General features: G+C 38.8%; 1 protein-coding gene across 1 annotated transcript in view; it reads left to right on the top strand.

The window, feature by feature from the left end:
• The window catches only part of PCSK5 (proprotein convertase subtilisin/kexin type 5), a 254,780-nt gene that overhangs the window by 191,412 nt on the left and 48,466 nt on the right, over nucleotides 1-14,902 (top strand). The window contains exon 21 of the mRNA XM_072150928.1: nucleotides 4,399-4,501. Within this exon, the coding sequence (XP_072007029.1) occupies nucleotides 4,399-4,501 (103 nt within the window). The remainder of the gene's footprint in view (nucleotides 1-4,398; nucleotides 4,502-14,902) is intronic.

Below are 14,902 nucleotides of genomic sequence, written 5' to 3'. Positions count from 1 at the left end.
TTTTTCGTTTAGTTTTTGAAAATGTATTAAAACGCAATAAAACCTGTATAAATTTGGTATCACCGCGAACCAAAGAATAAAGCTGAGGTGTTATTTTGAGTGCACAGTCAAAGTCGAAAAAACTGAGCCCACAAGAACGTGCGGGTTTTTTTCAATTTTTCCACATTTGGAATTTTTTTTCAGCTTCGCAGTACACGGCATGTTAAAATAAATAACATTACGGGAAAGTAAAATTTGTTACGCACAAAATAAGCCCTCACACAGGTCTGTACACGTAAAAAAAAAAGTTATGGATTTTTGAAGGTGGAGAGCGAGAAATGAGTGAAAAAAACGTGCGTCCTTAAGGGATTAAGCAATTTATTTCAAAACATTAAATGAATATACATTTAAGAATATATATAGAACACAACATGCTGTTTCATACAGCTATAGACTAAGATGGGAAGGCCTTTTATTATCTTATAGCCATACAATGTAAATATGGAATCTGTCTTTCAATGTTTGTTTCCTCATTATGACATGTTTCCAATGATAGCATCTAGAGGAAAATAATGAACAAAAGAAACATCTGCACAGATATACTTGCTGAGAGTCCAACAAGCCTGTAAATGCTTCCATAACTCACAATCTGAGAGGTTTTACAGCCCATATGTGCCATGATACTGTTATTATATCCATTGCCCTCTCTTTGCTTGGGTTTCAAGTGATGTCATAATTTCTTAAGAAGTGGTTCCAAAAACATTGTTTTAATTACTGTGTCTTTTCTGCTTGTTATAAGCTCCTCCGGTAGACAAAGAAAAGAGAAATGACAAATACTGAAAGAACTGGATTGAAAAACAATTAGAAGACTCTGGGGGTGTTTAGCACTGGTTTTCCTGGAGTTAAAAAAAGTCACACTGAGATTTTTTTTCACTGCTAAAAAGTCGCACACTAATATTTTCACCTCTTCATTAATCTGGAGTAAACTACAACACTGTGCTACGCCGTGTAAAGCCATATTATTGACTTGGGACTTTTTCAAAAAGCCCCATAAAAAGTCTCTAAGTTACTCCGGTCCCCTGCTGGTGTATGTGCTGGGACTTTTTATGCATTTTGAAACTTTTTGAAAAAGAAATCCCAGACAGAAAGTAAGCCATAAGAACATTTATTAAAGGACCAAAGCGTCTTTAATTAAGCTAATGTGCAGCAGAGCTCCAAAGACAGACATAGACTGTCCCAATGATACATATCCCCCTCGTTTGCTATGTAAAAACCTATTTACATTACGGTATATGAAGGATTGGAATATGTTGCACACACTGTCATTGTCAGTCCATGAACAATGGACATTGCAGTCCTCTATTACAGACCTACAATACTGCTGGCGATAGGACTTACATGATGAAGAAACAGGAAATTCTTGCATCATATATCACTATTATATAAGGAGTCCATTCTCCTAGCAGTGATGTAGTGTTACAGGCACATTGACCCTATTGTTTTATTTCCTGGAATCATATAACTGGATAGTTAAAATCTGTAAGCCTACACAATGGGCACAGTGGGGCATCTTTATTAATGGTTATGTTTTTTGTTTGGCAGTTCCAGGGGGGTAGTTTGCGCCTGTTCCAACAGATTTACAGATTGTTAAACTTTTTACTGTGCGCCCAATACTGTATATTAAGGCCTTCTGGAAAAAGTAAAATCTCAGTCCAAACATCCACTAAAGTTGGGTGGCAAAAAACAGACCTATCGCCATATAATAGTAAATTCCCCTAATACATTTTGTTCCAGTTTTTGGGGGGTTTTTTAGATTCTAAATGAGAAGTAAAGGAGTGACATATTGGGGCTTATTTACTAAGGGTCCTGCAGCCGCATTCCCGTTGGATGATCCAATGGATTTGGACTGAGCGTGGGATTTAACATTTAAATTGTGTCACAAGACATAAACTTATATGCACCAGGAAAAAAGAAGACACATGCAGGAAACTGGACGCACGATCTTAGTGAATCGCGGCGGAGTCCATGATCGTTGGACAACTTACAGCGGGGATTGCGACAGGAACGGGTAAGTAAATGTGCCCCAATGTTGTTGAAGAATAAACCAATTAAACAGCGGTATTTAGTATCCAATTGTATATATAATATTTCATATAAACTAATCTACTCTGAGAAGAGAAAAGGAATACTTTGGGGCCTAAGCAGACGCAACTCAGTACTCTGAAGTGTCACAAGGTTTATATAATGGTCCAATAAAATCAATATCTGTTCATTTTCCTTGGAAATAAAACATTCGCTGATCTTCATTTCTAATTCTCATTGCAGTCCAGTCGTAAATGATCCCATCAAGTATATCAAGTAATTTATAATTTACTCCTCGAGGGAAAAAATCTAGGTAGAAAAAATATGAAATGAGAAATAATTTATGACGCACATATTCATGTGATTGTGCCCCGGTCAAACACTCCTCTGCCGCTCTCCTGTTCTATGTGCAGGTCTGTTCGACTTCATTTAAGAGCGATCAATTGTAATTTGCCAACTCAGTGTCTTTCTGATAAGAAAACCATTGAAACACTTCCTAATCCCACGAAGGTTGCTCAGCGCTCAGTATCCTGAACATGATTTAATGGCATTGATTTTGTGTTTTTATTACAGCTCAAAAGTGAAATACTTGGTGTTCCTGTCTCCTTTGGAACCTGAATCCCATTATATTGTAAATGATTTCATCAGTAAAATTAGACACGTTTTGGTGATAAACAGGGGAATGGATTAACCTGAGCCATATAGTTTATTTGCAAAGCATTGTTCCAGCTATTTTGTTAATAGAGTTGTTTACAAGGGATTATACATGATGATACATATCTGTTCTGCTTTCATGGATGGACCTATACAGAGTAACTGTGCACATTATCCATTTCAACTGAAAAGATTGTTCAATGCTGAAAATATTTATGTTCTACAGTTCATGAATATATGAATATATATATTTGTGGGGGTCCAACACCTAGCATCCCCTCAGATCAGTTGTCCCAAGAGAATGGAACAGAGAGTAGACAACTCTGTTATCAGTGTAGAGGCTGCAATATACCTTGTCCACTACATACAGCACTGACTGCTCCTAATTCCATTCTCTATTTATCAGCTGCTGATAATATTTTATCATAATATTTTATTATTTTCGCCACTATACAGTATACAGTTTTTTTAATGATCTTCCTTAACACTGAACTTTTTTTTTTATTCTGCTTTTTTCACTTATATTCACCCTTTGGAGATTTAAGCATAAGCAGATGGCTATTAAAAAGGAGAATTTATTGTTTTGGGAGGTATGGTAAGGTACAATCAGTTATATAACCATAGATGTCCCAGCATCATAAATCGTTTATCTGTGCACAGATATTTATGACACATGCTGCCGGATACACACCCCAGAATCCCCCTAACACATGTAGGTGATTATAAACATTCTCATTGTATACAGCTTGTGAACAAACTATGGTGTAGAGGTGTCTATTTAGGTGTATTTTGGGGGTGAGTAGGAAAACATATCTTTGGGTTTATGTTTTTAATTATTTATGGCCCTTGCTGTATCAATGGGTCATGTGACTTGCACTTGAGGCAAAGTTGTGTGGAGTCTTGGTGCATTAGACCATGGATCACAGCACCATCATAGATCACATTGCCATTGAGAACAACAATCTTCACAGACAAACTATTAATAATAATAATAATAATTATTATTATTTGTTACCCACAGAATGCATGTATGAAATCTGTAGATCACACTAAAAGAGCTAAAGTATTTTTTACAACATTAACTAAAATGAGTAAATGCAATGAAAATGCTTTATAATTTAAATTTAGACTTTTAGGTACAAGCGGTAATGTTCAGTATGGAGAGACCAAGAACTTCCCGATTCACTGCCATTACGTAGACTATTTTTCTGTTGATCTCATTTCAAAGTCACATTAAATGGCCAAAGTAATCAATAGCAATTTTACACAATCCAAGACCTTCAGCGGGGAGGTAGGAAAATCGTGTTGTCATTTCTACCAAATGTCACAGATGTAAGTACATCCAACCATCATCGAGGCAGAAATACAGTAGTGAAATGATTTCACTTTCCACCCTAAGGTAAGTATAACTACCCAACTAACCCTGCATTTATCTAGATAGAAAACTCTTAAATTAAAAATAGTTCTTTAAAATATTTGCTTGCTTTATTATGCTTTTGCTTTCACAGCTATTGGTTGCCACTAACACTCTTTTGTGCCTGTTTTACTATTTACTATTATGTGCTGCAATTTGTCATATCCATTTCAGATAAAAATAATAATAATAATAATAATAATATAACAATATCATAATACACATTATTAGATAATATTTGCATTAACCTGTCATCTTCTCCACTCCAGGTGAATACATTGAAAGGACTGGACACTGCATGCCCTGTGATGCCTCATGTCATAAGTGCACTGGTCCTGGTAGGCATAAGTGCATTGGTTGCTCTATTACCAGGTGAGACGACCTATGACATTTTATATGATTGCCCTCTATCTATTACTCAAAGGGAAACTGTCAGCAGGAATCACCCTTATAAACCACTACCAGTACGTTGTAAAGAAGAGTAACACCTTCCAAATTGTGTAACATTCATGATCAAGCGTGATGTCAATGACCAGAAAATCAAGTCAGGCTCTACGCACCTCAGAGTTTAGGAGATATAGATAGCTATGTCCCTGGACGCACAACCATCAACTACAGTGATGAGGCAGGGAGAGCTTGACTTTAGTGCTAAACTCTCCGCCTCTTTGACTTTACACAACCATTTTACATTTCAATTCAAAGATGATTTTCCGGATGACACCACCATCGGTCATAAACGAAACATGAAGGTGTTTACCTATTTCACAAAATACTGATAATGGTTTATTTCTATTAATTTCTACTTCTGTACTTTAGCGTAAAGAAGTAGTTGTCAGTCACTGACACTTCTCCAAAAAATGATATAATGATTGTCTCAGTTTTTCAAACTCTATACAGGCAGTCCCCGGGTTACGTACAAGATAGGGTCTGGAGGTTTGTTCTTAAGTTGAATTTGTATGTAAGTCGAAACTGTATATTTTATAATTGTAGACACAGACAAAAAAAAATTTGGCCCAGTGACATTTGGAGTTTAAACATTTTCTGCTGTAATGGGACCAAGGGTTATCAATAAAGCTTCATTGCAGACACCTTACAGCTGATTATTGCAATATAGGACTATAGTAAAGCATCCAGAAAGCTTCACCAAAGGTCAGAGGGGTCTGTCTGTAACTATGGGTTGTCTGTAAGTCGAGTGTCCTTAAGTAGGGGATCGCCTGTAATACCTTTTTATTAAAGAGTTTTTTATAAGCCACTGTGTGGAATTTGCTTAGCTCTATAGCCACCTACATGCAGATGTAGGGTACAATCTACTGTATATTCAGCTCCTGTTGCCCTATAACATGCTGCCTGTGCAAGGCACTCTATTTTTATAATGACAGTTTAAGTCACTACTGGATGACCAAACTGTTAGCTCAGGGAGGGAGCCTGTCAGGATAAAACAGTCCTGACCGGTTCCCATCTTTCAATTCCCACTAAATATTATCACCCATATGGAGCCATATTGCAACCAACTGAATGTGACCTCAGATTTTTATGATACGTCAGTCTGGCATGTTATATGAGATACATTTGAGAACATTTAACAGCTGGGTCTGCTACAGTGCCAAGAATAATTTCATGGGGAGCTAGCATTATACATAAGCACCTGCTGCAGAAAGCAAAATACTCTGCACTCCTTGAAAATCTATTGACAACCAGTTGTAGTCCACACTGACACGTAACACAAGTTTACGGTGACGGAATCCATTTACACACAACTGAGGCAATACCTTGGCTGTGAAATATGTCCATTTTAAACAGAGGAGATACAACCATGTGACATCCGTTTTTTTTACTGATGTTAAAAAAACTACAGTCTGTAGGGGAGATTTATAATACACTGCCATGTGCCCCAGAGTATAATGAAATCCACACCTGCCAGATGACGGACGGCAACGGCAGGTCAGGCCTGGCGTAGTAGTGTGCTATAGCCTGCACCTGAACGGATGCAGGAAATAGCTAGTCCCCCTGGAACGCTCCATGCTACACTGTGGGGCACATTTACTAAGGGTCCTTCGGATGCATTTCCATCGGGTTTCCCGAATATTTCTGATTTCCCCCGAATTGCACAGGGGTTTTTGGCACACGCAATCAGATTTTGGCGCATCAGTGCTGGCTTGCATGCGACACAAATCGGGGGGCTTGGCTGTCGGACAACCCGACTGATTCGGACAAACCCCGGAATCTACAATTCAAATTGTGTTGCAAGATCAGCACTCACATACACCGGGAAGAAGATGGTGACTCCGGCGGACCTGAGCGGGGAAGCAACACATTCGGGCGCATGCTGTAAGTGAATCGCGGTAGCTCCGAAATCTCGGCGTATGCAACGGGGCGGGTAAGTAAATGTGCCCCTGTATGATTCAAGTCCTGTGCAATGCGTTCAGTCTGTAGGATCAGACAAGCACACAGGTCCGTTTCTACAGACTGAAAACAATGTGCAGCCAACTTAAATGACATTTTTGGATATTTAGGACAAATTTTTAATTAGAACTATGCAAATACAGACCACAAAGACAAAAGTTTATGGTTGAAAGGTCTCATATAAAAAATGGCTTTTTTCTTTTTATTATAGTTATAATTTTTTTTCCAAACATCTGAGAATCTGAAGAAAGATAAAAGAGTCCTATGTTAAATATCCAATTATAGCCCAAATGTCACCTAATTTCTAGTCAAATGATTCACCTCTTACCCTTAGCAAGCATCAAAGTGACACCTGTCAAAGCACGTTTAACCCTGCAGTGACCACATATCTCTAATGACCTGAGAATATGGAATTGTCCGAATCTCAAGCAAATTCCTGTCTTCGATGATTTCATGTAAAATTGTACCATAGAGAGGTTTAAATCTGACAATTATTTTAAATCTAACCTTTTTAACAAGACTTGTATATTATTTCACAATTTCTTAATCCCTTCAGTAAAAGGCTTGTTTCAAGCTTTAATTGTTATTTTATCAATATTATTTTTGTCTTCACATTTCAAGAGCAATAACTTTCATATTTTGGGCTTGTATTAAGCAGGAGAAATTGTCGTATTTAAATGAACCATTTTGGCATACATATATTTAATTGATTAACCTTTATTTATTAAATGAGGAGTAACTTTTGTCTAAGCAGCCATAGTAATTGCTTAAGGGCACAAGGTGTACGGGGAACAGGAAGTCCAGGGTATTCAATAGTAATGCATAAAAGATGTGTAGTATTAGGTTCCTTGCACAAAAACATGCTCAGCCCGTGACAATGGACCTCTATTCCGGTCAAATCCCACAGTCCAAGCATAGAACAGTGAACGAAAGTCCAGAAACCACTATAACAGTGTTGGTGATTGGATAACAGACAGGAATCCTTGCATCATAAATGAGCCTTACTGTATGCAGTAGTGCCTTCATGATCCTCTTCTTTCTGCTTAAATATTAATTTGGACTTGCTAAATCTGGCACTTGTGAACACTTGCGAATTATCACTTGTTGACAGCTAAATGGGTACTTGCTAATGTTTAAAGAGAACCTGTCAGGCACATCTAACCCCCTAATCCAAATAGCCTACCACATTTTCTTTAGTAAGTTTCTCTGCATGATGATATTGAAAGTAGTCAGTGGCTCCTGGGAATTATAAAATGCATTGTAATCCTATGAAGTGAGTCAGCCGGGTGCTCCTGAGCTGACCTGAGTCAGGCTGTAACACCCCCTTCCCCATCTTATAAACACGCCCCTGCAGGCCCCCTGCACACATCTCCTGCTAAACTGTGGAACAGCAAGGGGTATAAATGATATGTGCATGGGGTGTGTTTAAAAGAGGATAGAGGAGAAAGAGAGTTTTGCAGCCTAACTCAGAGTGTGTGTGTGTTTGTTTGTTTGTGTGTGTGTGTTTGTGTGTGTGGGGGGCATTTTTTAATTCACAGGAGCTGCTGACTCATTTCAATATCACCACGCAGAGTAATTCACTAAAGAAAATGTGGTTGGATCCAGACGTGCCCGACAGGTTCCCTTTAAATAGAAGGTGCAACCAGGCAATTAGTTGTATGGTGTTTACCATAGCTAGCACTCTCTGTGTAGGGGTATCTGTAACCCCTTAACGCTCTGCGCCGTAGCTCTACGGCGCAGAGGTATAGGGAATGTATGAAGAGGGCTCACGGGCTGAGTCCCCTTCATACAGAGGTGGGGGTTGTTGCATATTGCAGCAAACCCCCACCGCTAATAACCCGTCCGTTGCCGCCGGCAAAGTCGCCGCCGGCAAAGTCGCCGCCGGCATTTAAAAGACGGCGGCGCACGGGTGGGCGCCGCCATCTTTATTCCGATCGCCGCGCCCCCGAACGTCATCGGGGAGCGGCGATCGGTTGCCATGGTAGCCTCGGGTCTTCGTTTGACCCGAGGCTTAATGGCTTCTGCAGATTCGTTACAATGAGCCAGTGGCTCATTGTAATGAATGAGCTGCAAAAATGCCATATATTGCAATACAGAAGTATTGCAGTATATGGTAGGAACGATCTGACTATCTAGGGTTAATGTACCCTAGATGGTCTAAGATATAGTGAAAAAAAAAGTTTAAAAAAAGTTTAAAAAATAAAAAAAATTAATAAAATATTAAAAATTCAAATCACCCCCCTTTCCCCAGAACTGATATAAAACATAATAAACAGTAAAAATCACAGACACATTAGGTATCACCGCGTCCCAAAATGCCCGATCTATCAAAATATAAAAACGGTTACGGCCGGCGGTGACCTCCGAGACGGGAAATGTCTGAATTGCGACTTTTACACCTTTTTACATCACATAAAAAATGGAATAAAAAATGATCAAAATGTCGCACAGACTTTAAAATGGTAGCAATGAAAACGTTGGCTCATTTCGCCAACGTGCATCAAAGTATGAAAAAGTTATTAGCTTCAGAAGATGTCAACATTTTTTTTTCTTTTTTGTACACATTCGTTTAATTTTTGAAAATGTATTAAAACACAATAAAGCCTATATAAATTTGATATCACCGCGATCGCACCGAACCAAAGAATAAAGCTGAGGTGTTATTTGGAGCGCACAGTCAAAGTCGTAAAAACTGAGCCCACAAGAACGTGACGCACGTGCCGTTTTTTTTTCAATTTTTCCACATTTGGAATTTTTTTTCAGCTTCCCAGTACACGGCATGTTAAAATAAATAACATTACGGGAAAGTAAAATTTGTTACGCACAAAATAAGCCCTCACACAGGTCTGTACACATAAAAAATGAAAAAGTTATGGATTTTTGAAGGTGGAGAGCGACAAATGAGCGAAAAAACCCTGCGTCCTTAAGGGGTTAAGTGTGCTTTTTCGCCTGTGATGTACCTACCTATGAGTGACCTGCCCAGCCTTTCCTAACTGGATTATTAGGAAATATAAAACCTGGTGTCCTCCTTTGCTCCCCTTTTTCAACAATTCATCTGGTTCAAGGGACCAGGAATCAATGCATGTTCATTGCCTTGCAATGATGCTCTGACTCCATGTCACATGGTTTCCCTCTTCTGAGAGTGGCATCAGGTAACTATGGGCTGGATTCATGCTGCTGTGCTGAAGACATCCTGCCCTCTCAGTCCCTAAAGCTAATGGCACATGCCCATACAGAGATTGGCGACTCAGTACACCCTGCTGTGACTTAGGGGGTTGGATGATAAAGAAAATGCAGTTCAATGGCAGAAAATGGTTATAGAAGTGAGCTTGGCAAAAATCTGTCATATTTGAAAGTGAACCTGTCCACTGTTATTGCCTTGAGAGGTAAACATGACAGAGAAGCTGAGTTCTGCGAAATACATAGGTTTATTTGATATGGAGCAGAATTTGTAAAAAGCAGAGTAAGCCATCATGTACACAAACATATTTTTCCTCATGTAATTCTATGGGCTCATACTCTTGGCTATTGTTTTCCAAACCCTTTGTATGAGCCTAGTGCTTATAGCAGGTGCTCTTTTTGACAGCTCTATCCTCCCACTGAAGTCTATAGCAATGTGATAAAGACTGATGCAACACAGATGTCATTTGTGTGCCATCTGTATTTGTTGATCATAATTTGCCAGTTTTCTGTTTGATTTTTTTTTTCAGATCAGAAAGCTTAAAGAGGACCTGTCACCCTGAAAAACAGCACTAGGGGCAGCTTACTAAAGTAATCAGCTCCTAGTGCTAAAACAAACGCACCAGTGTTACAATGTTAGCATTATCGAAAACCTTCGGTAACGCTAACACTGCTGCTGTACAATACAAACGGGATTGGGGGCGGGATAAGGGGCAGTCACTGCCGCATGACGCGCAGCAGTCACCGCCGGCCTATGGAGTGTGTGGGGCAGTCCAGGGAAGAGGCAGTGACCCTTATCCCACCCCCAATCCAGCTTGGAGAGCAGTCCGGCGTTTGTAGTATACAGCACAGCAGTGCTAGTTACCGTTATCGGAGGTTTCCGCAGAGAAAGCGCCGCTGGATCGCGACTGGACCGGGTAAGTAAATCTGCCCCATTTCATAAATCTGTCTCACACTGCTCCCTCTACAGGCAGGCTGCACATATTGCAGTTTGAACTATTTTTGATACATCTGGGCCATTGTCTGCTCTAACAGGATAGGAAGTTTTTGCACAGATTCCTGCTCTATATCAGGAGTCAGCTTATCTCCTCTGTCATATCCAGCTAAGTAATTGAGGTTTTCAGTTGTAGAATACAACTCCATGCTACTTTCGAGACTTGGAAATTGAGGGATTGGGGAATGAATTTAGCATTGTAGTGAGACCTGTGCCATTATATCTTAACTACTGCTAATTCCCAATAATTATTAATATCCCATATAATAATAATCCCACAATATCCCACAATAATAATTAATATCCCACATGAAGATCCTTTACATAGGAATGCTGTGCTGAAAAATAATTATACAGTGTTGGCCATATTTATATTCACAAATGCACAAAGGTCAAATGACACTTTTGTTTTCAGCACATTTTCAGTTCCTGTCTGCTCATTATGCCAGTTCTTCTCCATTGTAGTTCCCTTCATGTCTTCACCTACAATGTGCCCTCTTTTACCCTAAATGTCATGGCTCATTGGACAGGCTTAGTGCTGGAGGCGTCTCCGGTCAAGGGTCTCTTCCTCACAATGAACTGTGTATTGACTAGAGAATGATGTTATCTCAAAGCCATTGAAAGAGCATTGTGAAACAAGCCAGTGGTCTTTGTCCCTTTGTAAGTATGTAGAAGTTCATCCCACTCCATCACCATCACAAATATACAATCTATTCAGTGCAGTGACAGTACTTCAGAGGTACTCAGTCTACTTTTTTTTCTAGGAATTCTATAGTTTTCTAGAAGACCTGTTACTTTTATAACAATACGTACATCACAGATTCACAATTCACTTCAAAGCTGAGACTATATAAAATGGATGAGTACAGGCTGACCTATGTGAATTGTAAAATGACATCTTATGTCTTGCTCACACAGTAACACATGACAGTGTTGAGATACTTTTCTTATTGTATATGCGTATATGACTGTGTATATAACTGAATACAACTTAAATCTACAATGTACCATAAAAAGGTGAAAAAAAGCATTAATGTAATTAAAACATGGTGTTTAAATGAATAAGCTAAAAGGGTTGTCCATCTCTGATAATAAATGAAAATAAACTAGCCACTAAAATGTGTAAAATAAAGAAGAAAACAGCCCTTACCTGCTAAATATCCATCTGATCCAGAAGCCACACTTCATTCCTCATTTTCAGAAGTTGGTCTATTTTCTCTTGGAGAACCCATGTATAAAAATAGCCATGCTTACAATGTTTAAATAGGCCCCTGGTTATGAAAAAATATCATTGATCATCATATATATCATCATACATTGAGCATCATACATAACAATTTCTGCTATGCATTCTGGAAATGCAGAGATGTTATTAAATTGTGATGTACGCCAATGAGATTTTTTTATATTCTGTTCTTGGATTACCGATATATGAACACTCTTACACTAGCTAGCTATACGAGATAACCTCCTAAATATGCATCTATACTAGACTAGGTATATTTGGGCTTTTACATCTCTTTTTTAATATGTAACATGAGAGTAAGTCCACAGCTACACTTCAGCCATCCCACAAAAACACTATTGTCCACCTCAACGCAGCTGCTAAAGTCATCTTACCATAGCTAATGACCAGCAAAGGAGGGCAGCAGTTAAGAATAAAATAAGGCTTCCAGATGCACACGACCATATTATGGGGCCGTGAGCTAGGCCCACAAATGGCGACTACATCTGGACCCCCCATAGATTTCTTTTGTGCACGTTGGTGCGGTGAGGTGCAGCGCATGCACCATGAATGTGCTGACTGGTCATTTTCAGTGGGAGCTCACCCAGCTACAAACAACTGCACAAAGTCCATTGTTTGTGCCTCCAAAAAGAGCACACAGTCATGTACAAGAGGTCTTAGGCTGGGTTCATATGACGTCCACTATAAAGATACGGTAAAGAATTCCTTACAATGTAGGCCAAGGCATATCCCACTGTTTGCTGATACATTTGGATATGTCTTCCTGTTTCTCCCCTCTTCAGTTAGAGGAGGAGTGAACATCGGCAACAGCCAGTGATTGGCTGCTGCCTATGTTCAGGGTGTTATCCCAGTCATATAACTGTACATAAGTATAGAGACAGTGACATCAATGGGCTTACACTCAGTGGAGGTCAGAGGAGGGGTGCCCAACGGCCTTATTGAGTGTATACATCGTTAAGCAGGAGGAAATGGGATGGAAAGAAGTATCTTATACATATACAGTATGTCAGAGATATATGAAGGGAAGATTGTGGCTCAAGATAAAGGGAGCAAAAATTACAAGGTTACTGGCTTTAGCTGAATCTGATAGTTGTCAGATCATCAAATATTCTGTATTATCTGATGATTACTGGTGCAACATCTTCATTAATCTGGTGCACCCTGCCAATTGTGCTTAAACTGAGTCCATCAGGTCTTTTTTGGTACACTCAGTGTTATTGGTGTGAACCACTTTTCTGTTATGTCACAGTAATAAATGTGGCACATTGCCCAAATTGGCACCAGAACGCCCATTTAGGTGCAGATTTTTGTGTCGTAGTATACGCAGTGCAGCCACAACACAAAACTGGCGCAAACACTTCATAATTTCATGTGCAAGCACTTTGCACATGTAGAGGCAGTCCCCGAGAAACGTATAAGATTGCTTCTGTAGATTTGTTCTTAGGTTGAATTTGTATGTAAGTCAGAACTGTATGTTTTATATTTGTAACAAACAAGAGATTTTGGCTCTCTGTGACAATTGGATTTTAAAAATGTTGGGTTGTCATAAGCGTCTGTAAGTAGGGTGTTTTTAAGTAGGGGACTGTATTTATGTGCAGAATACATCAGAAACTTGGGTGAGTTTAATAAATGTGGCCCTATATCTGGCACCTACATTTTCTATCAGATATTTTTGTTCAAGCCTTCAAATTAAACGTTACAATCTGCACTTGAATTCTGTTGTAGAGGTTTCATTTCAAATCCAATGTGGTGGCATGCAGAGCCCAACTCACAAAAATTGTGTCACTGTCCAAATATTTCTGGCCCTAACTGTACTTACCAGACAGAGGCAAAAAGGATGCCTCTATCTGCCAGTATTTGAATATGTATTTGCTCAGCTTATGTATGTCGGGTATATGCTGAGTGTATACAATAAGAGAAATGTGAATGTAGCCTTGCAAGTCATAGAATGGGGTAACTATTTAAAAAGGACAAAAGATATAGGCAATAAGGAATAAGTCTGCAGCCCAAAAAAAAACATGAGACTCTATAGCAAACTTAAAATGAGTTAAGATCACACATCACTGACTTTACTGACTTTTCTTGGTCCATCGTGTGATCTTCATTCAGTTTTCACCGACCCTTTCACTAATGCCCCATAATCCATAATAATCATTAACTTTATAAGAGGATATGGGTCCCTTGGTTTTTGACCAATAGTACCCTATTACAATTATCAACCGATAGTACCCTATTATCAATGACAGCCTAAGACTATGTGGAATTTACACTTTTAATGAGAAGTAAATAGTTCTAGACATATAAGGTGCATTAATTGATTACATGACATTACATTACATAATTCCAAGTTTTGGTCTTAAATACATAAAATGCCAACCCATGTGAATATTTTATCATAAAGAGGGGAATAAATGTAATTACTCAAATGTACCTTAACTCTTTCAGGACTCAGCCCTTTTTTGTTTTTGCGTTTCTCTTTTTTACTTCCCTCGTCCCAAAAACCATAACTTTTTTATTCTTCTATTCGTAGAAAGAAATATGAGGGCTTGTTGTCTGTACGACAAATTGTACTTTTTGGTGGAGCCATTTAGTATCCCTTGCAATGCACTGGAAATCTGGAAAAAAAATTCCATGTGCGATGAAATTGACTAAAAGGAAACAAACATTTGCAGCACTTTCTTTTGGGCTCTGCTTTTATGGCTTTCATCGTATGCTCCAAATACCACCTTTTAATTCTTTGGGTCAGTGCCATCAGGGCGATAACAAATTTTTAGTTTTTTTAGTAAAAAAAAACTATATCTTGTGTTCAAATAAAAATTGCAATTTTCCAAAATTCTGAGCAAAACAGCTTTTTCCTACTATGACATACAAAATCGGTAAGTTGTCACTTTTTTTGTGGAACAAGCTGATTTTTTCATTGATATACATTTGAGACCTATATGAGCGTTTT

The sequence above is a fragment of the Engystomops pustulosus genome, chromosome 1 (assembly GCF_040894005.1).
Source record: "Engystomops pustulosus chromosome 1, aEngPut4.maternal, whole genome shotgun sequence".
Classification (NCBI taxonomy): Eukaryota; Metazoa; Chordata; class Amphibia; order Anura; family Leptodactylidae; genus Engystomops; species Engystomops pustulosus.
This window is presented reverse-complemented; position numbering and strand designations above follow the sequence as displayed.